General features: G+C 35.3%; 1 protein-coding gene across 12 annotated transcripts in view; it reads right to left on the reverse strand.

The window, feature by feature from the left end:
• Positions 1 to 27,511, reverse strand: part of LOC143249246 (homer protein homolog 2-like) — a 262,984-nt gene that overhangs the window by 184,400 nt on the left and 51,073 nt on the right. For all 12 annotated transcript variants that reach the window (XM_076498754.1, XM_076498753.1, XM_076498751.1 and 9 more), the window contains one exon: positions 26,803 to 26,959. In XM_076498754.1, the coding sequence (XP_076354869.1) occupies positions 26,803 to 26,949 (147 nt within the window). In that variant the 5' untranslated portion in view covers positions 26,950 to 26,959. The remainder of the gene's footprint in view (positions 1 to 26,802; positions 26,960 to 27,511) is intronic.

A 27,511-nucleotide genomic window follows, 5' to 3' on the forward strand; every position in this document is an offset into this window, starting at 1 on the left:
CAAAAATGGTCATTATTATTATTACAAAGTATTTTAATTGGCAAAACACAAAAAAATTATGCAACTCTTTCTAAATAATGTATGAATTATTCTAAGGTTAACAAACTAATCTCAAAGCATAGGAATTAGTATCAGAGGCTTATCACTAAGAGATTAGAATTTAATACAAGCAAGATAATCAAACTTATATGGAGTATGCCCATGAAAAAGAGGTTTATTTTAATCGATGGTGTAATTCTATGAATATTAGCAACAGTTTCGACAAACTAAGACAATTTCTAATTGAGGGCTTTAAGCATTCTGCACGGGACGACTTTAAAATTTACTTGGATGAAAAGAAAGTTGAAGCACTACAGGAAGCACCTGATCTTTCCAATTGTTACACTTTTAACGCATAAAACTACTTTTCATGAAACTAAATTCCTATAATTTCGACAAAAATCTGTATCTGTTCAATTCACCAAAGTTAAGGATTCTTCTAAAAACTCAGCTCCTCTAGTTAGAAATATTCTGACAGACAGAATAAAAACTTTACCAAAACCATCACTGCGTGTCTGCCATTTTTATAGAAGAAACTTGGTCATGTTATATATTTCCAATTATTGGTGTTTGAAAAAAAAGGAAAAAAGGCAACACCCAATGCGTTCGTGTCCACATTTGGACGTAGTTACACTAGATCACTCGATATTGTTTATTTGACCGCTGATATAAAGGCTAATGTAATCAAGGAGGAATTTAAACTTTTCGTGTCTGTTGGTTCTGTATCTTTGACAAATAGCAATGCCAGTCCCATACGCATACGTATTCTGCTGTATATCTGCGTGACACTGTTAGAAGGGATATCATCTTTGGACTAGAGTTCTACCACTGGTGAGTATTGTATTGCTCAAAGTATTGAATGTGACTTTGTTAATGTTCCTCTTCCTAATATTTATTTAACATCAGACTTAGTTTCATTATTATTGTGAAACGATTGGCTGGGAAAAGAGTTGTTTGATTGTTTTTGAATTTCGTACATAAATGTAAACACTACTGTATCGTCTATATTGTTGTGCATGCTGAGCTCTCTACAAGCTCTCTTCACGGCTATAAATGTAATCAACGCGATGCCCTAAGAAACAGTATATACTATTAGTTTGCTTTAATTGGTGTGCTATAAACCTCGAAAGCTATAACGGTGCTTAACGCTTATTAATTGAGAACTTCAGATACTTGATCGGAAACGCTTATAAATTTCGAACATTAAAAACTATTTAAATTCCGCAAACTGTAATGGCAAGCAACCACGAAACAATAGCAACACTGGAAAATCTGTGAGTTTAAATAAAAGGAGTGAAACCTAAATCTCTAGATGTAAGTTAATTTTGTAGACATTTTGTAACTTGTCATCATTTAAATTGTGTAATTTATATCTATGTGTTTATTTACTGCTATGAATCAATATTTCATCCTTTATACACACAAGTATGGAAGGGAGATAGAACGTCAAGGTGTATATATATATATACACACGTGTATTGATAAGTGCTATGTTATCCAGAGTATTTAATTTTCTTCATAATATGATATGAAGTTTATTATATAATATTCTCCTCTATAAAGGTTTCTTTTTGTTTTTGATTTGGTTAACATAGTTAACTTTACATTATTTTACAGTATTGATCTTTTTAAATATCTTAAATTTGAATTTCATTTTACAAGGTTATTCATAGTTATTAATAAGCGTCTATCACAATTATAACTTGCGAAGTTTATAGTTTACTGACTTTAGCATATCAACAATATTATAAAACTGTTTCTACGCGTGTTGCGATGACTACCTTTCATACTCATCAGGAGAGATTCTCGAAAAGTCAGCTGCAATGATACTGGCATTTACGTACATATATACATTGTTGATACCTACACTCGAGAATTTTCTACAAATTTAGAAACAGACAGGACTTAGAAAACAGGCAATACACATTCAACAATATATGTTACATACATTTTTAGTATATATTAAACTAAAACAAACAGAGATATTAAAATAATATTAAATCCGTTAAACCATTCAATGCCCCCTCTCTCTAGGGACAGGTCAAAACGTGCATTTCATGACCTTTTCACAGAGTTATATTTAAAATATAACGAAACCACTTAATTATTAGTCTATACGAATAAACTTGGTAAAAAACCTAGTTAATATTATATAATTTTGCTTTGTTGATTTTAAAAGGAAATATTTAAATAAATATTCCTTCTCGACTTGTACGAAAATCGTAACATTTGTTTGTTACATTTTGCTTATCCTCGAATTTTTCAACACTCCTAACACATTGTATTTAAAATAAATTACTTATTACAGTGTAAATATTACTATTTTTCATAGCATCTAATCTTGTTTGTTTACGAAACATAAACTTAAAAATTCAGACCCACTTGCCACGCCCAACTGTAGCATCCTCTCTTTTTACAAACTGCCAACCATTCTCTTTCTTATGTTTTCTATTAGATCTTTATAACTAATAAAAACAGTTTTCATTTACAGTTTGACGTATAATGCTAAGGTGATCTCAATACAGACTTCATGTTACTACATCTTCAGACTACGAATTGCTACCGCCCAGCCCAGATAAATTAGCTAAGGGAATTATTTTAAGGCACATCTTAGCTAGAAAACCAGTTAAATTACAATAGTTATTGAAGGTTGTTTGTTATTATTTACAATTTAATGTGCTAGTATCATCTTGGCTAAAAGGTAGTCTTAAATTTCACCCACATAGAGTAAAACAACAAGACCAAACGTGTTTTCATGCATATTCAAACCACTAGAAACCGGATTTTGATATCCGTGGTGGATAGAGCTCAGATAGCCCGTTGTGTAGCTTTGTGCTCAGTTACAAACAAACAAAGATATTTTTCACTTATTTTAATAAGTGTAACTAAAATCTGAAATCAGAAATTCATTATATCAAATTAGACTTGATTATATTATTTTTTCATGAGATATTGTCGCATGTAGTTTTGCATTATCGCTGAGTGGTTTAAAACACGCATCGCGGTATTATTGATTAGAAAATTGTAAATTGTGGTGTCCATCCGAGAGTTCGTTTGTCTCTCTGAGGAAAAGCTGCGCACACAGGCAAAGCTCAAGTTTCACTTTTGAAATTACGGGAAAACAGACATGATTAATTCGTGATGACGAGAAACTCACTAAAATAAAACGAGAGTAAGGCGTGATTGATGTTGATACCGAATTTCATTTCGTAGGCGGGATCTTCGACACAAAATTATTTGGAATTAATAACACTATCATTCACATTTCAAGATGTTACGTAGCTTAAAAAAGAAAAATGTAGAATTACCGTATGTTATAGTTGAGCGGCTCTTAGCATGACTGAAATACTCAACAATTACTTTTCGTGAGGGGGTATAAGTAAGGAGCTTCGACTCTCATTCAAACCAACAGTGCAACACAATTAACGTTTTTAAAGTCCAAGAAATAATTATTTAATTTGGTAAACTTTTCCCGGCATTAGAGACGGATAATTTCGATTGTAAAACAATAAAATTCAGTATAAAGATATGTAGGGATACTTAGGATAAATAATTTTAGTTTTCTATTGCAATATGGAAAGAAAAAAGGGGAATTTAGATTTTTTTGTGATGGTGTTTACAGGGTCAGTGAAATCAACGAGTTTCTACAGGGTTATTTTAGAGATGATAACAGTGAAAATATGAATGTTGGCAAAATAAAACTTGTTTGATCTTGTTTTGAATTTCGCGCAAAGCTACTCGAGGGCTATCTGCGCTAGCCGTCCCTAATTTAGCACTGTAAGACTAGAGGGAAGGCAGTTAGTCATCACCCCCCCACCACCATGCTTGGTGTGACGAGGATTCGATCCCGCGACCCTGAGATTACGAGTCGAGCGCCTTAACCACCTGGCCATGCTGATATCTGTGTTGTGTTCGCTGGTAGGGGGTTTCGAAGTTTAAATTTTAGTATCATGAGCCAACCATTTAAAATATAGATACTGTATATATAGCACAGTTCCACTTGCATGTTCAGCTTGAATTTCCAAATCTGTAACAACGAAATACGTGATTTTTTATGTACTTGTTTATTATGGATAGTTGAAACTTCGGCTTTAAATGAAATATCATACGTTAAAGCTACATCATTCATCACTTTCGGATAAAGCAGACATTTTTATAATAACAAACAATGAAAAACACCCATCAGTAGAAAGTGTGATCCTTAAAGCCACTAGCTCTTCCCTTGTCTTATTATTGTGTTGACGAATGTGTTGTATTTTGTTGTGTGTGTGTATTTGTGCTTCTCTTATTTTGCACATATACTTAATTTTACGTTTAGAGTTGGTGACACTTTAATAACAAAGTCAACATGGTCTTTTAACAACAACAGCGAAAGCTCCTGAGAAACTTGATTAAAATAAGATGTTTTGTGGAAAGTAAATCAACAGACGAGTGGACAAATCATATAATCAATCATCTCACTGAAAGTCTTCGGTTAGATAAATACAAAACACCACCCCAGACTCAGTAACAAAACAAGCTTCGCATGATCTAGCAAGACTTTTGGCTCTTTCTGAGCCTTCTGGATCTACAAATAAGTTAGTTTTAATTTTTCTGATGTGTATTTTATAAACTTTCCTGACAAATTGTGTATTCGCGACTGTTTAGGTTTATTGTTGAAACAGGACATAACCTATATTCCAAATATACTGATAGACGAAAATAGATAAATCATAATTTATAATTAGGTTTAACACTTGTTATGGAAATTAATAACGTTCATGTTTCAGTAATAACTCGCATAGTGGAAAGGAAGCCGGCAATATTTTAACCTAAACCACTAAAATATATATTAGTAAAAGAAGTACTTATATAGGTGTCTCGATTTATTTTTACACGAATTTGTGTTATAAATCTTTCATAGTTTTAAACACGTTAGTAACTACTAACCGTCACCATGTCAGAGAAGCCCTAACTATTAATAGAAATGTAAAACTCCGAAATAACCTCCTTTACACCTTTTAATTAAGTAACATTTGTTTGTAGTTTAACACAAAACTAAACAATAGGCTATCTCTTGATGACAAAGAACCCACTTGTTAGCATTATAAATCTTTAGGCTTGTTGCTGAAGCACTGAGGGCTAAGCCACTGCATATCATTTAATAAAACTCACTTTTTACTGTTTATATTCTTAAAAGCAGTGAATAATTGAATTAAATTTGTACCAGTTAGTGGTCACTCAACCACAGAGGACTGGTGTGTTCCTTTTGTTGGAAACATTTTTTTGAAATGGTTTTTCAATGGGTGTTTTTAAACCTTGTTACACCCAGAAAGAAGTAATTTCCACCGTTTCAGTCGCTAGTATAGAGAAGTTGCACAGATAAAAAAAAAAATTCTAAGAGCACAACTGTTCTGTATATTACACCTCGAGATGTAACCTCGATGAATGTTAGAAAAGGGGAAAAAAGTACTAGAGGTTATGCCACAAAAATATTTATTTTTCATTAATTTTACCCTAAAACAGTGGTTCCGAAACTGTACGCGGCTGGATATTTCAAATTTTCAAGGGAAACACAACAATACCGACATCTATTGGATACAACGTGAAGTACTAGCTCGAAGTAGTTCACAGTTTTAACATTAGATCGCGCTACATTCCTTTCGATGACGTTCTCGAATGTTTAAGATGTGTTTTTGTTTGCTTGTACTTTCGGCTACACCAGTAACTTATCGAACTTTCTCGTTTTTTAGATTTTGTAGATAAATACCTGTCGATTCTATGGGTCCGTCAATAATCGAAATAACTGAAGGGTGTTGTAACCAAGTGTCTGCGAGGTTAATTATTTTGTTGATTTTTAGTTCCTGTGGATAAAAATTGAAATATTTTTGAACATTAATGAGAAGTGTGAGAGTAAAGAAAAGGATGGTGAACCACAGACCAGTGGGAAAGTTATGAAGAAACGGAAATATGACGATAGTAATCTAGATTTTGGTTTTACTTCGATAGATGTCAATTATGAAGAGTGCCTGCAGTGTGTAGTATGTTCAAACGTTTTGGTTCCAGAGCGTATGCTTCCAAGTAAACTAAAACGCAACTCAGAGACCAATCATGGCTAGTAAATCCCGTGATTATTTTACCAGAAAGTTAAAAGAATTAAAAGAACAAAAAGTACATTTTTGAAATAAGCATCAATACCAAGCAATGCTTTGCTTGTATCCTACAAGGTGGCATATGGAGTCGTGAAATGAAAAAAGAGCCTCACACCGTCGCAGAAGAACTGATTTTACTGACTGCAATGGATATGATGAACATTATGGTTGGTGAATCTGCGGGAAGACTGCTTTCAAAGGTGCCTTTATACAATAATTTTGTTTTTTTTTAATTTCGCGCAAAGCTACTCAAGGACTATCTGCGCTGGCCGTCCCTAATTTAGCAGTGTAAGATTAGAGGGAAGGCACCCATCGCCAACTCTTGGGCAACTCTTTTACCAACGAATAGTGAGATTGACCGTCACATTATAATGCCCCCACGGTTGAAAGAGCTAGCATGTTTGGCGTGACCGGGATTCGAACCCGCGACCCTTAGATTACGAGTCGAACGGATAGTAACAAGAATGCTCATTTGATTTGCTACACACGGTTCGTGGATGGTTACAAAATTGTGGAAGACCTTTTCTTTTGTAAAAGTATCAGTTCAGGTACAAAGACTCAATACGTGTTTGAGTTCCTTGACACTTTTATGTGTGAAAACAACTTAGACTAGACTAAGTGCGTTGGCGTCTATACCGATGGTGGTCACTGTATGTCCGGCTGTTATGGAGGATTGATTGCAAGCACTCATAAGAAACAAAGCTCTTGATGCACTGTGGATCCACTGCATTATCCTCAGGGAAGCCTTTGCATTAAAACACGAGTCCTCCGCTGAATCCAGCTTTGGAAACTGTGTTGAAAGTGGTGAACTTTGTAAAACCGCGGCCACAGAAAGCAAGGCTTTAAAAAAAAACTGTGTGAGGATATGGGATCAGAGCACATATCTTTGTTGTACTACTTCAGCTCCTGATGGCTCTCCCGTGGGAATGTAATGTTGTGTGTTCGAATTATGACAGAAACTCTACTCTTATCTCGAAGAAGAAGAACAAATGTGCTAAAAATTATTTTTAATCAATATTAGCACAATGTGCGATCTCTTCTAAAAACTGAATGTGTTGAATCTCTCTCTTCAGGGAAGCAGCACACACATTCTGAAACTCGCAGAGAAGGTTTCAGCCTTCTGCAAAAAGTTACTACTATAAAGAAGAAAAATGAATGAAGATTGTGGCAAAGACTGTTTCCCCCTGTTACAGCAGTTGGTGACATCCAATAAAGTTGATTTGAAACACGAACTAAAATCTGTTTTTGAAAGCATCTAACACAGATCAGTGACTTATTTGAAAATTACTTTCCAGAAGATATGGAGAAGTTTGCATGGATCCAAGACCCATTCAAGACTAAAGCCCCATCTGAATTTACCTCTGTAGAAGAAGAAAATCTTATTGAGCTGTCTTCTGACAAGACTTTAAAAACAAAAGTTGGCAGCATTGAACTAACTGAGTTTTAGATCGCAGTAAAAGACGAATACCCACTGTTAAGTGCTAAAGCTCAGTGAATCCCAATTCCATTTGCAATGCTGGGTTTTCGGCGGCGGCTGCTGTGATAAAAAACAAGTACCACGCGAAAATTAATATGAAACAGGAAAAGAAGGTGGTGGTGTCCAATCTGATTCCAAAGTTTGAGAAGCTGTGCAGTGCTCAACAGGCGCATACATTTCATTAGTAATGGTGGTTATTTAAAAATAAAATAAAAATATTGTTTTTACTTTCAATTTATGTGTATTATTCTTTCAAACAGCTACTAAGATGTTAGGTTATTAAGTATTACGTTGTTTGGACTTAACTACTTAATAAACGGAACTGTTAGGTTTTTCTTTTTGCCCAGGGACGCCGTGAAAAAATTGTGAAGAAACTAAAAGCGCAGTGAATCGAGAAAGTGTGGAATACGCTGCCCTAAACAAATAGAACATATGTATTAATACAACAAATAAGAAATATTCTATTTGTTCAACATTTCTGAGAAAGCATGGTTTTCTTCTTCTGCTCTAACAAGCTGCCAATAACATATTTATCAAACGAACAAAGAAAAACATACACTAACAAAACAGAGATAACTGCCAGAAATAATACATATATATACAAGTAAGGTTGTTAGTGTTTTAATTGTAAACTTCAAACTAGTTTCATCCCATTGGACAACTTTTATTAATTGCACCTGATAAACAGGTACTAGACTACTTACTTTACTTGACCACAGGAAAACTGACATTAAAAACCAAATGAGCCTGGGTTATGACAAATAGCGTTTTGTTGATATAAATTCTAAACTAATCCATTTTAAGTGGTTTAATTACATTATCCAAACAACTGTTTTGTTGATTATCTGTTTTATGAACAAATATATGCTCCGCAGTACAAATCTACAAATATTTACTTATTTCCTGTATTATTCACATAATCACTCATACTAACGTGTTACGTAGATATATCACTTAAGCCACATACTTTGAAATTCTGTAGGCTATTTCACATCAAGCAGTTTGAAACACAGTTCCCCAAACGTTTTGTAAAATTAATCGTACTCGTTGTCGTAATATAATCTTGGTTTGTACATCACGCATGTGCACATTCATAAAAATATGAACAGTTTGAAATGTATACTCAGTAATACACATACATACACTGAAGAGAAAATCAGAAAGTTATCCCAGTGATGTCACCAGATTACACAAAAGAAACGGAGAGTGTTGTTTTTTATTTAATTATTAAATGACGAGATATTTAGTGCTCATTTGATAATAGGTATGTTGTTTTCTGTAAGATCAATGTGGTCTCATATCACGGAGAGGTGTTTGATAAAACCTAAGAGCATAGAATGATTTCAAGAACATATTTCAACCACTTATTAAATGATTAATTTGAAAAATAAGTTTTAATCACTAAAAAGAACTATCGAACGTAAATAATAAATAAAATTGTTTCATAATCTGACGAGTTTAAATCAGTAGATTATAAATAAGAGAAAAAATATAACAATTACTTTGAAACTTTAAAACATATTCGGGAATTTGTAATAATCACCTAATTGGGGAAAATCAATTTATTTATATATAAAATTTCCACGTTCTATCATCGAAAGACATTTAACAAATATTTCTATATAGTTGTTGTTTAATTTAATATTCGCTTCGTTGAGCACCAATGACTGTTCTTTTTCGAACAGTGGTTCCCCAACTTTCTGTGGCCCTCGCACCCCCTAAGGAAGCCCTCTCATACCTCCTATAAGAAGTGTGCATACGACATTTTCTCTTAACAATACTTGGCGAAAAAGGACCTTTCATAGGCCTCTTCGATGCATTCCTGGTTGTAAAATCCTGTTCTAGAATAAATGATGTGTGTGTGTGTTTTCTTATAGCAAAGCCACATCGAGCTGTTTGCTGAGTCCACAGAGGGGAATCGAAAGAATAAATGGAATCAAAAGAATAAGTAAAATATTTGCACAACCATAAGTAAAACAAATTATTCATGAATACATTAGAATATAAAAAAGCCTTAAAACGATTTCTCCTTTTCTATTTTCGTAGATAGTGAAAGTAATCTAAGAACACACAACGTCATACACATGCACACGATAGTAAGATTTATAAAAAACTAAAATCCTAAAATTACTCTCCCTCGTGTCGTCATTTATTCAGCCAAATCATGAATAGAACAATATTTTTCGCTTGGAATTTACCTTTCAAAACAGAACACGATCTGCAGCAACGCCCACATATCGGAAAAGAAACCATGCGAATAAACCTACATCTCTAGAACCTTCAAGAAAGTGACAGAAAAAAAAGGAACTTCACCATGGCATGTAAAAAATATAACTTTCCTTAATAAAAACAACACATAGAAAAATGCTTACGAAAAATACCAAGACTATAAAACTGGAAAAGTTCCAACTTAACATGTATCTATAACAAGAGGTTTTAAGTTTACAGAACAGAATCCTTTTCTAGCACATATTCGCAGGTTGAGGGATTATTTTTAAATCAGGAATATATTACTTTTTCAGAATAGTTACTATTTTATTTCTAATTGTTAATGTGATCACTATTACTATTTAGTCTGAAATAGACTCAGAAGACAAGTGTTACTAAACACAAACATGAAAGGTACAGTAGATATCAAAGCTAATGTAAAAAAGTATACCCTTAGAATACGATTAACTTGCCAATTCAAGATCACCGACAGTACTCTTGGCATCACACCATCCCGCATTAGAAGTTCTATCCATTAAACAATTACAGCCAAGTATAATGACAGATGACAGATTCCCACTTGAACTTTCACCGTGCGCAAACATGTTGGCTAATCTACCCTACATTATCTTACGTGCCTTTTATATAGTTGTTTTTAACTTTTCTATCTACACATTTATTTCTTTATGTTCATTTGCTCGTTTATATCGATTTTGTGTGTCACCACTTTTTCATTAGTCTGTTTTTCTCTCTTTATTTTTAAAGTATTTTCCTGGTGTTTTGGTACATACCTTTTACTGCAAGCAGGCTTTTCTCAAGAAGTGTTTTTTATTAACTGTTTTTTTCTTTCAAAGCTTCTCTTTTATGTCGCTGTTCTCTAATTCTTCATAATAACCCAGATCTGCTTTCTGATCATTTACTTTCTTTTTTCCCGAGAAGCAGATAACGAACTTTATTTTTTCAAGCACTGATCTCGTGGAGACCAGGAAATTACACGCTGATGGTTTGTTTGTTCACCATGTTCTCACGCCATTAGAAAATGATGACGTTATGGTTTCTTTGTTCAACCATATTCTTATCCACCATGAAGTAAAAAATGTGGTATATTATTTGTTCAGCCCCGTTTTTAAGGCGCTTCTATCGTATACTACCTACAGTCAGTTCTGGTATTTTTACCAGTAGAACAATAAATTTTTCTAGCCAACATAACACGTATGATGCATTGCTCGTACATTCCTTTTCTGTTCAAACCGTTTCTTTTAATGTCTTTTCGTAGTTTCCATCATGGTTATCGAAACCCGGTTTTCCGCGTCATTATATGTTAAAGTCACCAAACGTATTGCTGAGTCACTGGATGGCCCCTAACTTAGAACAACTGAATAATTCTGAACTAGCTTACTATTTAATAAAAAGTCCAAGTAGTATTCATATTATAGAGGTACGTAATACTGAAGATAGGATTGAATCAACGCTGTTTTCACAAGTGCGCTTCTAAATCGCTAGATAGAAACAAGACTCACTACTTTAATAGCTATTTTGACAACACCATATAAAAGTCAATCACCATGGAAGTTTGGAAGTCAAGAAAGATCCACATTTCAATTAAGCAAGTAGAAAATATCTCAGACTTTCCTGTTAAAAAAGTCATTGTTGTAAATACATTTAGGACCAATTAGACTCAAAGGCTATTTTATGATGTTTCCAAAAACAAGAACAAACGTCTGTTCAAAAAATACGCGGACTGACGTCATAAAACAAAATGTACCTTATATAGAAGTTACAGGTCTGGGACCCCTTCAAACTACTCTCCTCCCCAACGCACACACTTATCCCAACGGTGTTTCCACTTGTTGAAACAGTCCTGGTACGCTTCTTTTGTAATGTCCTTCAGCTCCTTCGTCGTTTGCCTTAATCTCGGGAATCGTCTCAAATCTTCTTCCTTTCAAGGGTCTTTTGAGTTTGGGGAACAAGAAAAAATCGCAAGGAGCAAGGTCAGGTGAATAGGGGGTGGGGTGGGGAAGAACAGTGATCGAGTGTTTGGCCAAAAACTCACGAGTTCTGAGGGCTAAATTTCGAGGCAACGCGGTGCATCTTCAATTTTTCGGTCAAAATCTCGTAACAAGATCCAACTGATATCCCACGCTCTTCAGCAAGCTCCCTGACAGTCAGACGTCGATTTGCCCGCACCAGGGTGATGATTTTGTCGACGTGTGGGTCGTCAGTTGACGTGGAAGGACGTCCAGGACGCTCATCATCTTAAATGGACTGTCGACCATCCTTAAAACGTTCATGCCACTTGAAACATGCCGTACGCTTCATAGCAACATCACCGTAAGCCGTGTTAAGCATAGCAAAAGTTTCAGTCGCAGATTTTCCAAGTTTAACACAAAATTTCACAGTAAGTCGTTGCTCCTTCAGGTCATTCATTCTGAAATCCGCCAAACGAAAAAATCGCACTTCACTTAAAACCGCGTAGCTAATACACAAATGAAGATGTCTGCAATCGGGAAATGGCGTCGTAATCACCTGATATGTGCGAACCTAGCGACACCAAGCGGATTCCCCTGAACCAACTGGAGCAGCTCAATTCAAACAGTCCGTGTATTTTTTGAACAGCCCTCGTATGAATGATAAAAATCTTTGTTAAATGTTTCTTAATAAAGTGATTTATATTGGGGGAGAGTGTGTGTGTTTTTCTTATAGCAAAGCCACATCGGGCTATCTACTGAGGCCACCGAGTTGAAACGAACCCCTGTTTTAGCGTTGTAAATCTGTAGACTTACCGCTGTACTAGCAGAGGTTATATTGAGGGAACAAACTGCATGTTTCCACAGGACATTGGACAACAAGACTTCCTTGTCTGATAAGACTAGATTAATTACCATCTGCCTGAAGATGTAGATTTCGATGATGATGTGTTAACTTTTATGAGACGAAAGTCCCACGATGACAGGAAATAAAATATATATACTAGAAGGGATATTAAAATTATGAGGAATTTTTAAGACTGTCAAAGCTACTGGAACACTCGTAATACAGTTTTAGTTTTCACTACTGAAACCCAATAAGTGGTTGAATTTCTCACATGAAACAGACATGTGGTGCATTGCACATCGGTACTGATGGCAGTGACTTTCTGACTCACACGAAAATCTGGTGACCGAAATGTCCCGAATATATTTTACTCTATAAACATTTCTCTACAGTAGATGACGACACAGTCCTAGAGAAAAATCTAAAATTTCTCAAGTTAATAACTATGCTTCAATATATATTTGATTAAATAAGTTATAATTAACTTATTAACCTTAGGGAACGGCAAAACACGAGACATAGCTGGTGTTTGAATTATAGTTGCATACATAGTTAAAAGAAGTAAACTACAGTTTAAACCACTGATTAAGAAGTTAAAGGATAAAAGATATTTGGTTGTAACAAAAGTTTATTTTTTCTCTAAGTTATAAGACCAAGTAGGTAATATATGTGTTAAAATACCAAAATAATATATAATATTAAAATTTATTCAGTAATGATCTTTTTGAAAATTGACTCTATAACATTAGTAATAATACGGCTATTTGTAGTCCAATGCAAACATTAGGCCTAATTCATAGAAGTAACGTGAGACTTAGCTGAAACACTACTTGGAAAATTGTATTTCGCTTTTGACGATAACGTACCGTGTTTCTCCGATAATAAGACCTACCCATAAAATAAGACCTAGTGTGATTTTTGGGGATAGTTTTAATATAAGCCCTACCCTTAAAATAAGCCCTAGTTAAGAGTGGCAGGAAGAGGAAAGAAATAAAAAAAAATTAATTTATTAATTAGTTTAATAGTTAGTTAATTAGTTTGTGTAAGTATTAATCAGTTAGTTTAATAGTTTAATAATAGTTTATTTTAAATGGTTAGTTTAATAGTTTTACTTTGTAACTTCATTTTTTTAATATATCAAAATAAGACATCCCCCGAAAATAAGCCCTAGTGTCATATTTTGGAGTGAAAATTAATATAAGCCCTGTCTTATTTTCGGAGAAACACGGTAATCTCATGAAACTTGTGAATTAAACTGTATTACTGTTGTATCACCGAAGTTATTAAAAAATAACCCTTTTTAACAAATCAATATGAATATTGAGCGTACAACATAAACATCGTTAACGGCCTAAGAACAATCAGGTAATAATTCGTTGTTAAGCGACGATTTATACAAAGTATTACCAATAAAAAAAGGCAAAGTGACAAATGATAAGTCAATCAGGTGTTACATCAGCGTAAATTTAGCTCGAATTATGACAAAATGATTCTCTTAGAATACTTTTTTCACTTAAGAATTTAAAAAATCATGAAAGTAGCTATCTAAAGCAAAGTACTAGAGCATGCAAAGTATGCTACTAGGCACTGCAGTCACAAAAAACACTACAAAACCTCCAAGTTGAATAGACCTCTGATTATACAAGTTGCTACGATGCTTAGCTGTAAAACATTAATAATACAACGATACATTGAAGATAATCAATCTTCTTGCTATGTATTTGAATCTACCTACCAGAATAATGTGGGATTTTATTTTACTTTATTATGTTTGTTTTTTAATTTCGCGCAAAGCTACAGGAGGGCTATCTGCGCTAGCCATCGCTAATTTAGCAGTGCAATACTAGAGAGAAGGCAGCTAGTCATTACCACCCACCGACAACTCTTGGGCTACTCTTTTACCAACGAATAGTGGGATTGACCGACACATCATAACGCCCACACGGCTAAAAGGTTATGTTTGGTGTGACGGGGATTCGATCCCGCGACCCTCGGATTACGAGTCGAGTGCCTCAACCACCAGGTCATGCCGGGCCTCTTTATTATCTTGTCACCAGTAAAATATTTGTTCTGTTCAATAATTTCTCAATAAAGGTGGACTACAGGAGGCATTTTTGTAATTCATTAATTTCCTGCTCATCCTCTTGGAATGTGACCTGTGTACAGAAATATGTTATATAAAGCACAGTAGTTAGAAGCATATTAAACTGAAGTAATATAGTACATAAAATTACTGAATACTTCTAATCATTTGCTACAAAAGAGAAAGAAAAATTAATGTGTATTTTTATCATTGTACGCAAACTGTTCTAGAATGAAATGTCCTTGAAACACACGTCCTCCTGACTCCCCGTGAAATAACCTGGGATATACCGAGAAAATCATTTTTAAACTGACACAAGTTTGTAAAATAACATTTATATATGTTTCAGTTCAGTCTCTGGGATGGATTTTTATCTACTGAAAATCATTTCAAACATCCTGAATTTAGAAAACAACTCACATGCGGCCCCGCATGGCCAGGTGGTTTAAGGTGTGTTACTCGTAAGCTGAGGGTCGCGGGTTCGCATCTCCGTCACACCAAACATGCTCGCCTTTTCAGTCTTGGGTGCGTTATAATATGACGGTCAATTCCACTATTCGTTGGTAAAAGAATAATCCAAGAGTTGGGGGTGGGTGGTTATGACTAGCTGCCTTCCCTCTAGTCTTACACTGCTAAATATGGCTAGAGCAGATAGCCTTCGAGTAGTTTTGCGCGAAATTCAAAAACAAACAAACTACTCACATTTTCACTTTATTTAGGAGCAACATTTAGATCCAAGGCTGTCTAGTTCGTGACAACTTAAGTAATAAAAATATAATAGTATCTTTATCGCACACTTTGTGCGGCACACGCCACTGCAGACGCGGCCTCTCGTTCAATAACCACTTTGATTGGGAATACAACATACAGAGCTTTGGTCGAAAAGCTATTTATAGCAGCTACTTGCAACAAATCAGCTATTGTGATATATGACGTCTTATGCCGCAAAATGTATTTATTGATCGATAGTTTGAGTTACGTTACATTACAGTAAATCTGACAACTTTTTATTTTTTACAAATCTTTATTTACCGGCCTCATACTACGAGTTTCCAGTAAGACCTATATAATAATAGCAATAAATAAAATGTTCTTGAAATATTTTAAATATCCGTATATTTATTATTTTTTTTTATCAATCATCGTTTCCCTAAGTGAAATATATTTACTTCTTTTAATGTAACAACTTACGCCAGCTTAACCTACCGATCGGCAGTTTGTATAACATGATATTACAAACACTTACATATTTATATACTAGCTGGAGTACCCGTCTCCTGGACGGAAATTATGTAAATTCATGAAACATTGCTTTTCTTAAATGTAACCGATCAATCAACACTCTACAATGAAATACTTAGAAAACTCCTACTCTCTATATAGTAGGCTTAGGACTGCCATTAAAACAAGTTCAATCCAACTGAATCTTTTTTTTCAAGTGGCCAAGTTATAAGAGTGTGAAGCAACCGTAAAAAACACAAAACACCCAAAGAAACTGCAAAACACAAAATGCAAAACTGAGCATTTGTATGTATCTTTCCATGGACCAAATGAAACTTCATACCCTGCGAAACAGTTATATGAACATACAATAAACAGTACTATTGTGGAAACTCAACTGCAATTATTATTTTCAGTGGTAAAACAAGTTGTGTAAAAGTGAAAGTTTATCTTAAACATGAAATATAGATTGTATATTTAGTCTTAAGGTATTTTCAAAATTCAGTAACTAAAACAATACAAATATGTACGCAAAAAAACAAATATCTGGCTTATCATGTAAGACACTATTTCGAATGGCCAAATTCAAGGCAGTTACTTTTGACACTTTAATCTACGCCGATCTCTGTTAGCTCTGTCAAACACAACACCCACCATCCCAGAAATGATGAAGTAAAATATTGTGTGAACTCTGCTTGAATATTATTTAAGTTATTGTGGTATGTACTGCCTTATGTCAGCGAAGCGTTATCTAGTGGTCGGAACTATTATTCCTATATATTTTTCTTAGCTTGCCACGTGCAAATATAAATGTCGCTTTGAACAACGCTCCGGTTGTTTATTTTTAATGGTAAGATTGAAACTGATTACAATATTAGTATTTCACACCAGTATTTAGACTTATATAGTAACCACACTGTCCATACTAAATTAGCTAAAGCAAAGAGAAACAAATTAACAATAATCATAAAGTTAACATGAAAGAATATCAAATTTCTCCTCTCATAATAATTCTTTGCCCTGGAGTTAAAATTAATATTGATGACAGGCTGAGATATCCGTCCTTTGTCTGGGTTTAGAACTTGAGTGTTGGTAGACGATATGATATATACCGCAAAAATCAAAACTGTCACACAATTCATTTACACTATAACACACTACTACATTATTAACTCACCACATATCTAGTGTAATCTTTAAGAACTCACTGTGTATATATTTAAATTATGGTATACACTGTATGATGGTCACAGTGACTTTGTACGAAGAGGTAGCAGCCAAGATAGTGGCGGTAGGCTAGCTTTTTGTTGCTCGCTTTCAACACTCGGTTTTGAATGTTCTTCTACACTGTTTCATGTTAACAGTTAAATGATGGTCGTTGACCATGAAGTGGCTTACGGGACAAAGGTGTAATATCATGGATCAAAGTAGGAAATGGGTATAACTCAAGAAAAGGCTTTTCGTATCAACTTCATCTGAGTTTACGCGTTATTGCAGCCACTTCGTTCATTGCATTCTTCCAGTGTGTGTGCTAGCGCACTCTTCGAGATATAAAACACGTTTGTGTGTTCTCTCCCTCATTGTGTGTATGTTGTATAACAGAACATGCGTGTTTTGTTATAGCAAAGCCATATCGGGCTATTTACTATTTAAATCCAGGCGAATCGACCCCCTGATTTTCAGGTTGTATATCTAACGACCTACTGCTGTTCCACCAGAGGACTGAAAATTAAATATAAATATTTCTTTGATGTAAGAACATGATGCTTTCTACGCATGTAGTCAATGTTACTTTACGTCAAAAATAATAAATGGTAATAAAATCAGTGATGGGGGGTGAGGGATGGGAACTTCCCATTAATATGCCCTTGTTCCACACCATTATACAACAAAATTTGGTTGTGATTGGCCCAGCAAACCGCGAGTAACCAGATCTGGGACAAACATATAGATAGTGGTATATTTTTTGTTTATAGAGTAAATATGTGGCGCCATCTATAAATGTAGTTAACGTACGTCAATCATAATAAATGCTTACAAGCGGCAAAAAGATGGGATAAGTGATTTGTTTTGAAATTTGCACAAAGTTACACAAAAGCTATCTGTGCTAGCCGTCCGTAATTTAGCAGTGAAAGACTAGTAAAAAGGCAACTAATCATCACTACCCATTGCCAACTCTTGGGCTATTATTTTACTAAAGAATAGTGGGATTATAATACCCCCACAGTTGAAACGGCGAACATTTTTGATGGGACAGGGATTTGAGTCTACGAGCCTCAGATTGCGAGTCAAGCGCCCTAACCACCTGGCCATGCCGAGACAAAAGGGTTGTGAGCCCTCATTAATATTCCCCTTGTTCCAAACTATCATCCTACAAAGTTTGATTGAGATTAGCCTAGCGACCTATTAATAGTTAGATAACGGACAGACACAGATGTTGGTGCTTTATAAATATTTATTTATTTATGGATATCCAAAAATAATTAGAAAATTTTTGAATGCAATTTTAAAAGCTTAGTTTGAAAGTAAATGAGTCATATCGTCAAAAAACAACCCATATGTGTTTTATGCTCTCTTAACTCAGAAAAATAAAGAAACGAAATCTGATAAAGACATTTTTCCTGCATGAAATCAAACTGTTGTATTTGTAGAAAAGATTATCTCCCTACTGGAGAGAAAATATTTTTATAAACTCTAGATTGAGTTGTAATCCATATTATGTTATTTATGTATTAACTTCTATTTGTTGCAAGCAAAATTATGCTGGAGTAACAGAAAACTTAGGTTTAAGAATAAATTCACATAAATCTCGTGAAAAACTCATATAACTGCCCATTACCTCTTAACAGACACATTAATAAATGTATTAAGAAAATAATATATTTTAAAATAACCTTGTCTCCGAATACTTCAGTTCTGGTATTCTCGTGGACAGAAATACGGTTATTTTATGAAAATTATTTAATTCGTAAATTTAAACTCACATTAAATGTTATAATTTAACGTGCTGAGTGACTTTAAAACATTACAAAGCTTTAAGGTCAAAAACACAAGAATTTTTTTCATCGTTAAATAGGTCTTCTCAGAGACTTCTTTTTCTAGAAACTAAGGAGTATCCTGGACGATACGAAACCAGTGTTCACATTTTTATATAGTTGTGTTTTTATCTACTTGTTGCATAGTAACAATAATAAAGAATTAAAATATTTAAAACATTGTTTTACCTTTATATTTATTAAACAATTTTCCTTTCTTTTGTTTCGAAAATTTGAAAAGCAGTTACATAAAGGCTGAGTTAGTTGTTCCTAATTGTTTTAACTGTACAGAAAAGAGGGAAAGCAGTAAATCGACAGCACCTACCATCAACTACTGGAAAACTCTATTCAAACAATAGTAATTTACAGACACTGTTATAATGCATTTTGTAGAAATGGGACACGAACCAAAGACAATGGTTTCACAGTCGACACATTAAACCATAATTTTATATATATTGAAATTGTAAATATTAAAATACAGTTGACTCTTTTTCCCGGCGATAACAACAATTTAACTACATATTAACAAAGAGACCACATGGGATCAAATGTATATTGCTTTAAAATTAATAATTCTGCTCTAGGTTTTACCAGTGACTTGTCAACCGTGTTTTATTAAGAGGCATATATAGACCGAGTATATTTTTATTATGATGGCTTAGCTGCAGCCATATTTTTTCCCTACAATTAGTCTTAGGTAAGTAATTCGTTTGCTGATGTATTTGATAACGTTTCTCAAGTGTTCTTTCATGTAAGGCGATTATCGAAGGTAATACCAAAAAATTTGGCTAAGGGGCATAATTTTATTTCGATATTGTTTAGTTGTAGTGTAACTTTTTTGATGTTCTTCAAATGTTTGTTTAAGGCTTCCTCGAAGCATTGCTACTACATAATTGTTGAGGTGGTTCAGGTGGATTGGTCAGACATTAAGCAGGTCTAGAATAGGTCGGCCTCACGTGTCCACTCCTTAAGAGGATCGGTATCCACTCTTCTAAGAAAGTAGTTCCTATTGTGTTCTCATCGGCAGAAAATTCAGCCAACAAATTGTAACTAAGCAACTTAGAGCTACAGTTATAAGCGCCCATAATCCCTACACAGGAACGATGCTAAGTCGTGAAAATCGCCTTTGAATAAAACACTAAACAAATAAGGAATTTAGTTTGAAGGAAGGGATACCACCATGAGAGTTTCTTGCTCTTCTCAACTGGGGCGTTGACGAACAATCCTTCCCCTTTCAACCCCACACGTGAGAAAGTTTAGAATAATGATTATTTTTAAGTTTGGGAGAGTGGATTATATTTCTTACTAGCTGGAGTACGCATCCCCTGGACGGAAGTTATGTAAGTTCATCATTAATGAAAGATTATCTTAGAAGACGATAAGTTGCTTCTCTTATATGTAGTTGTGTGAAACGCAAAAACACCTATAGAACTGCAAGACACAAAATGTGAAACTGCACATTTGCATGCATCTCGGCATCGACCCAGTAAACCTTCATGGCAAATTTCGTGAAAACCTATCCACAGGAAGCGAGGCAATGGTAAAAGAACGCAAAAGTGGTAATCTGTATGCATCTCTCCATGGATCCAACAAACCCTCATGATAGAATTTTGCGAATATCTATCTACAGCGGGCAAAGTTATGTTAAAAACTAAAATTACGTAAACAAACCCGAAAAAAAACAAACAGAAAATGTGCATGTACCTCTAGATGGACCTACTGAACTTTAATACCAATTCTGGTAAAGATCCATTCACACCGTGTTAAGTAGCTTTATGGAGAGAGAGTACTATTATATTATATACAAAAAATTATATTGACGGAAATCTGTAAAGGAAGTCGGAAAAAGTACGAGGATTTTGACATTGAAGGACTTATTTTACATTGAGTTCACTGTAGTCCAGTTAATGAGAAATAGTGCACATATGTGGAGAGACCAAGGCAGTGACCGAAACGATATGTATTGCTTATTATTTCACCCTGTTTTAGTTGTATTTTATATTTAAAAGTACCGGTTCGTATTAACATTGTTTTTTGAAGAAAATCATTCAGAGACGCAAACCCCTTTTCAGAATGGGCTGAGACTTTCAGATCCAATGCTCGGTTAAATTCAGATGTTGAGAAAAACTAGAGTACCAGGAGAAAACCTACTTTTATGGACAGAAGCTAAATAATCGATCAGTACCCTTGCTGTGAATGGAAACATGACAGTTGGAAACAACATGATAGAATATAATAATCAAATCTCAATGGGGATGTCTGGTTACTCTTTGTTCTTTTATTTGAAAAAACAGAATGTATAATGATACGAGTCCAAGAGGTACACTCGTGATTGTGGGCAGTGTTTGTTTTTAATTTCGCGCATAGCTACACAAGGGCTATCTTAGTCGTCTCTAATTTATCAGTGTAATACTGAAAGGAATGCAGCTAGCCACCACCACCCACCGCCAGCTCTTGTGTTACTCTTTTACAATCGAATAATGAGATTGACCGTAACATTATAACGCCCCCACGGCTGAAAAGTCAAGTGTGTTTGGTTTGACGGGGATTCGAACCCGCGACACTCAGATTACGAATCGAGTACTTTAACCACCTGGCCATGCCGAGCCGTGGCTAGTGTAGCTCTAAGTTTCTCTCTTTATTCTTTACTGCGTCATTCTAATATTTGTAGACAAGGTCGGTGAGTCTATTCTTTAAAGTGTGTAGGTCACGAATTTTATACTGATACTTTAAGGTAGTGAATTTTGGAAGCCTTACAGCTAATCATTGCTTCGTTTTGTTACAATTGTGGTTTTTAAGGTTATTTTGTGTTATATCATTAGCACAGATAGCCCTCGAGTAGCTTTGTGCGAAATTCCAAAAACAAACAAAAAAAACAAAACAAACGTGTTATATCATATGTTATCTGACAGCCGTATTCTACGAGAAGGCGTATCAATGTTCTATATATATTTTTTTTGTAAACGTTTGTAGTATATAGTCTTTGTGTTGATTAGCAATTAGTTTGGTATAGTTAATGTGTTTACCAAATGAAGCGCGTAAGTTTTGGATATGTTTTTTTCACGTGAATCGTGTGTCAAAGGTGATACCGAGTTTGTTTGTTTGTTTTGAAATTTCGCACAAAGCTACTCGAGGGCTATCTGTGCTAGCCGTCCCTAATTTTGCAGTTTAAAACTAGAGGGAAGGCAGCTAGTCATCACCACCCACCGCCAACTCTGGGGCTACTCTTTTACCAACGAATAGTGGGTTTGACCGTCACATTATAACGCCCCCACGGCTGGGAGGGAGAGCATGTTTGGCGCGACGCTGGCGCGAACCTGCAACCCTCGGATTACGAGTCGCACGCCTTACGCGCTAGGCCATGCCAGGCCCGTGATACCGAGAAACTTAATGTTGTTCATTTTTATTTCTGTTTCTCCTAACATTTATCAAATTTTCTTCAGGGTTGTTCATATATTTTTGTATTTTGTTTTATAAAAGTGATTGTTTGTGTAATTGATGGATTTAATATAACTCGCCATTTGTTTCACCATTCTAAAATTAAATTTGGTATTTTTTAAAATCTGGCAGTTGCAATTAGTGGATTTCTTAATATGCTCCAGGAGCTACGTCGTCGGCATATTGAGAATGGTATGTATCTATTTATGGTTTCATTGATAGTTCTTTGTTTGTTGGTTGCTTGGCGTTTATTGGCGCAAAGCAATTAGGCAATCTGCGCCATACAATCGGTAAAAATTTACAAATAAAAGTAAAACTGTTAAAAAACGTCAAAAGGAATCATGTTAAAACAAAGTCCAGTTTTTAAAATTAAAAACTTAAATAGAGATATAAAGCCAATGGTCCTTAAAAATTTAAAAACACAACTGAGGTGAACAGTGTTACTATCGCCAATAACATTGTTCAACGTCAAAGATGAACCTATGGTAAAAATATGTCTAAAACAGTGCCGTCGTTCACTGACGGAACGACAGTAAAATCTGGGCTATTGTGGCATGAGTGTCACACATTGGTGCAGCAGCCCAGCTAAAACAAAACAATGAGTTAAAAAACTGTGACCAGTAGTACCACCCCTCCATGCACCCGTCCATCACACAGTCTGCTGTTTCTCTACAAAGAAAAGGTGATTGCATCGGCAGGTTTCAGAAATGTTAATTCTTTGTTAACCTGAAGATGACCTAGGAAGGTCGAAATGTTGTTCTCTGCTTGTTAATAAAAGTGTTAATATTCATACCAGCAGTTCTGAGACGTAGAATCCTATTCTGAGATGAAAACATATTATACTTGCACAAAGTATCTGTGTGTCCAATTATGTCCAGGATACAGAGCCATTTGGGAGAGTAATTTATGGCAACCGAAGGATCTAACTTGTAATCATATGATAATCTCGCTGGTCAGCATTAAGGTTTGTCTTTCCACTCTTATTTTCTAACAGTTCCAGGTTAGTTTATCACAGAATAACAAGAACAAACTACTCATAACATGGATTTTGCAACAGGTCATCAAAGCCAACAATATCGATGTTCTGCCATGGTCAGCTTGTTCTCCTGACAGAACATTTCTGGAAGTATCTTAACAAAAACTCATCAACTAACAGAGAAAAGGTAAGGCAAACCATCTTTGAGAAATGAAGACGAGATACTGATGACGTCATATTTCGGCTAACTGGCTTCATGAAGAGGCGTGAAGCATGTGTTAATACGTAGGATGGGTACATAGAATATTAACCTCAATTCTTTGGCGAAAATATAATTTTGTTTGCGTAAAGATTCGTGCTGATTGTGAGTATAAACCACATCTGTGGCTATCTGCGCTAGCCGTCCCTAATTTAGCAGTGTAAGACTAGACGGAAGGCAGCTAGTTATCACCACCCACCGCCAACTCTTGGGCTACTCTTTCATCAACGAATAGTGGGATCAACCGTCACATAATAACGTCCCCACGGCTGAAAGGATAAGCACGTTTCGTGGGACGGGGATTCGAAGCCGCGACCATCCGATTATGAGTCAAGCACCTTAACCACATGCTGGGCAATGTTTATTGTATGAAGATTTCGTTTAATAACTTTAAAAATACATTTTTACGACTTCTGTCGTCATCAATGTTGTGTCAAACATGAATTTGTAACACTGAAAAATTATTATGTATAACTGTTGAGTTCAGAAATTAATACTCTCTAAGAATTTTCAATGTTATCTGAAGAACAACTGAAAAGAATACCACCAGATTAACGTACAGTTGAAGTTTTCTTCTCCTAAACAATACCATGTAACCCTTAATTTTATTTAGTATATTTCAATTTCAGGCCCCCTACATACTAATAATAAAATCATAAACAGTTTTCTTTTCTTTTATTTGAAATAATTTGTTTATTTATTTTGAATTTTCGCGCAAAGCTGCGTTAGCCCTCCATAATTTAACAATGTAAGACTAGAGGGAAGGCAACTAGTTATCATCGTCCACTGCCAACTCTTGGGATACTCATTTCACCCACAAATAGTGGAATTGAACGTCACATTATAATGAGCCCACGGCCGAAAGGGCGAGCATGTTGATGTGATGGGGATTCGAACCCGCGACCTTCAGATTACAAGCCGCGTACCCCAACCATTTGCTCATGACAGCCCATTTGAAATAAAACCATCATGATTGTTGTGAATTTTCTGTATGTGATTATCTCATTTCAGAAAACCGCTTCGACTAAAATTTTATTTGGAATGGTACTAACATTGCTTTCTATTTATTTGTTCTTAAGGATAAAAGTACACAGTGGGCTATCTGAGCTATGTTCAATGAGCAGGTATTGAAGCTCGTGTTTTAGCATTATAACTCTGTAATTTTACTGTTGAGCCACTGAAGAATACTGGTTGGCTATTCCAGTGGTGAACACTAAAAAAAACTTAATGTCGTCTTACCATGAAAAAAAGAATAAAGAGACCAAAAGTTAACTAGATATCGTGTGAAAGTTTGGGGAAAATGTATTCTTCTAATTGCTTAGGTTTTCACGAATTGTCTGACCAGTTAAGCACATGCACACACAAAAAAGCAAAACATATATCGTGTCTCTTATGAAGAAATACACTTCTTTTCTGTTGAGCTAAAACATAACTATTTAGAATATCCTGCGAAATGGATAATAAATCAAACTATTCGAGAATAACTAGTACAAAACAAATTCAAAATGATTACACTTACTCCGAATAATGGAAACATTTTCTTCTAACAAATCCTCGATTACAAAACACATTGAGTTAATTTCAGTTTGTCTTAATAACTAAAGCTTACTCTATTTGGTGTAGATTAGACTAAGAAGTTATTGTTATACGAAGGATAATTTGCTAAGAATAATTATCAATAAATGTGCTAAAGGGCATTTGACATCTTTAAATGTACTCAAGTTTTGTCACGCTTTCGGAAAAATAGTTTATCTTCGATATCTCCTCACTCAACTCAAAAGTCAATGCTCGCGGTTATTATAACAATGTTATTCTCAGCTAGTACATGCTGGGCCAGGTGAGTTAAGGCGTTCGACTCGTAATCTGAGGGTCGCGCGTTCGAATCCCGGTCGCACCAAACATGCCTGCCCTTTCAGCCGTGGGGTTGTTAGAATGTGACGGTCAATCCCACTATTCGTTGGTAAAAGAGTAGTCCAAGAGTTGGCGGTGGGTGGTGATGACTAGCTGCCTTCCCTCTAGTCTTACACTGCAAAATTAGGAGCAGCTAGCACAGATACTCCTCGAGTAGCTTTGTGCGAAATTCAAAAAAACAAACAGTACATTCTGTATAACAAAGGAGGTATTCCCAAGTTTGATTATTTTTGTTTGGTTGGTTGTTTTTAGAATTTTCATACAAAATTACATAAGAGTTATCTGCAAATAGCTTCCTTCACTTTTGAACTGATAGAAACCAATGGCCCCAAAATTAGTTGTGCGATTTTGTTTATATTCTCTGGAAAACGAGATCCTTACTAAAAACAAATATTATTTTTACAAACCAGTCTTAAAAAAGTTGAAGTTATATATCTTTAGATGAGAGATAACTAACTATATAAAATTACCATTTGCAATTTTTGCTGTTATAATACTTAAAGATGTCGTAATTGGGCTTGATTAACACATACAATGGAGTTTTACAAGAAAGCAAAACCTTGTTTTTCTTAATTGAGACTGTTTCTATTATATTACAGCACTTTTATCTGTTTTAGCATTCACAAGAAGTTGCTTATATTAAATGTAGCGAGAAAACTAAAATACTAGGCTTAAATATTATTTCTGATAGAGCCTCTAAGTCTTCTCTATATATTATTATTAAAAAATCATATTTATGCTGTTGCTTCCTTTGGTTAACTATAACCAAAACTGAAATGAAATTTAAATTATTTTCGTTGTAACAAAAGAGGCAGATTCAATCAAATTTTTTGCATTATGATGGCTATCTCAAATGCCGTAAATTAACTATCTTTAAAAAACGTTCTAGCATTTCTCGGTTAACAAAAGAATTTTAGTTCAGTTTGGAATCTCGCACAAAGCTACTCCAGGGCTATCTGTGCTAGCCGTCCCTAATTTAGCAGTGTAAGACTAGAGGGAAGGCAGCTAGTCATCACCACCCACCGCCAACTCTTGGGCTACTCTTTTACCATCGAATAGTGGGATTGACCGTCACATTATAACGCCACCACGGCTGGGAGAGCGAGCATGTTTAGCGCGACTCGGACGCGAACCCGCGACCCTCAGATTACGAGCGCATGCCTTAACGCGCTCGGCCATGCCAGGCCAAACAAAAGAAAATACCCACCTTGGTTCCTTCAACGCTTATTATTCGGTATAAATTCCTCGAGGAGTCATAAAAGAAACTAACATTGATGGCCTGTGAGCTAGCTGGAATCCACGCTCGCTTGGTCTTAGGGTCGATGTGAAAGACATGAGCTTTGGTGGTAAACATGGGCTGCTCCCTGAAATAGGCAAAGAACATATACATACGATAAACAGTTATTACACATTTAGTTTAAACATAGGTCAGAAAACGTCTTAACTGTTAATTGTTTGTTTGTTTTGAATTTCGCGCAAAGCTACTTGAGGGCTATCTGCGCTAGCCGTCCCTAATTTAGCAGTGTAAGACTAGAGGGAAGGCAGCTAGTCATCGCCACCCACCAACAACTCTTGGGCTACTCTTTTACCAACGAATAGTGGGATTGACCGTCACATTATAACGCCCACACGGCTGAAAGGGCGAGCATGTTTGGTGCGACGGAAATGCGAACCCGCGACCCTCAGATTACGAGTCGCACGCCTTAACACGCTTGGTCATGCCGGGCCTCTTAATTGTTAAATGACACCAATTATGATAATTCTTTAAAACACTGTTTTAAACTGAGAGTTCATGTAATGGATTACGTTTTTGAGGAACACCTGTCTCTCCTGGAATGGCTTGTAGGCAACGCTTTGGGCTCTTATCCCGAGTCTTATCTTGTTAACGGCTTATTTTAACTCTTTGGTACTCAATC

The sequence above is a fragment of the Tachypleus tridentatus genome, chromosome 4 (genome assembly GCF_004210375.1).
Source record: "Tachypleus tridentatus isolate NWPU-2018 chromosome 4, ASM421037v1, whole genome shotgun sequence".
NCBI classification, from domain to species: domain Eukaryota; kingdom Metazoa; phylum Arthropoda; class Merostomata; order Xiphosura; family Limulidae; genus Tachypleus; species Tachypleus tridentatus.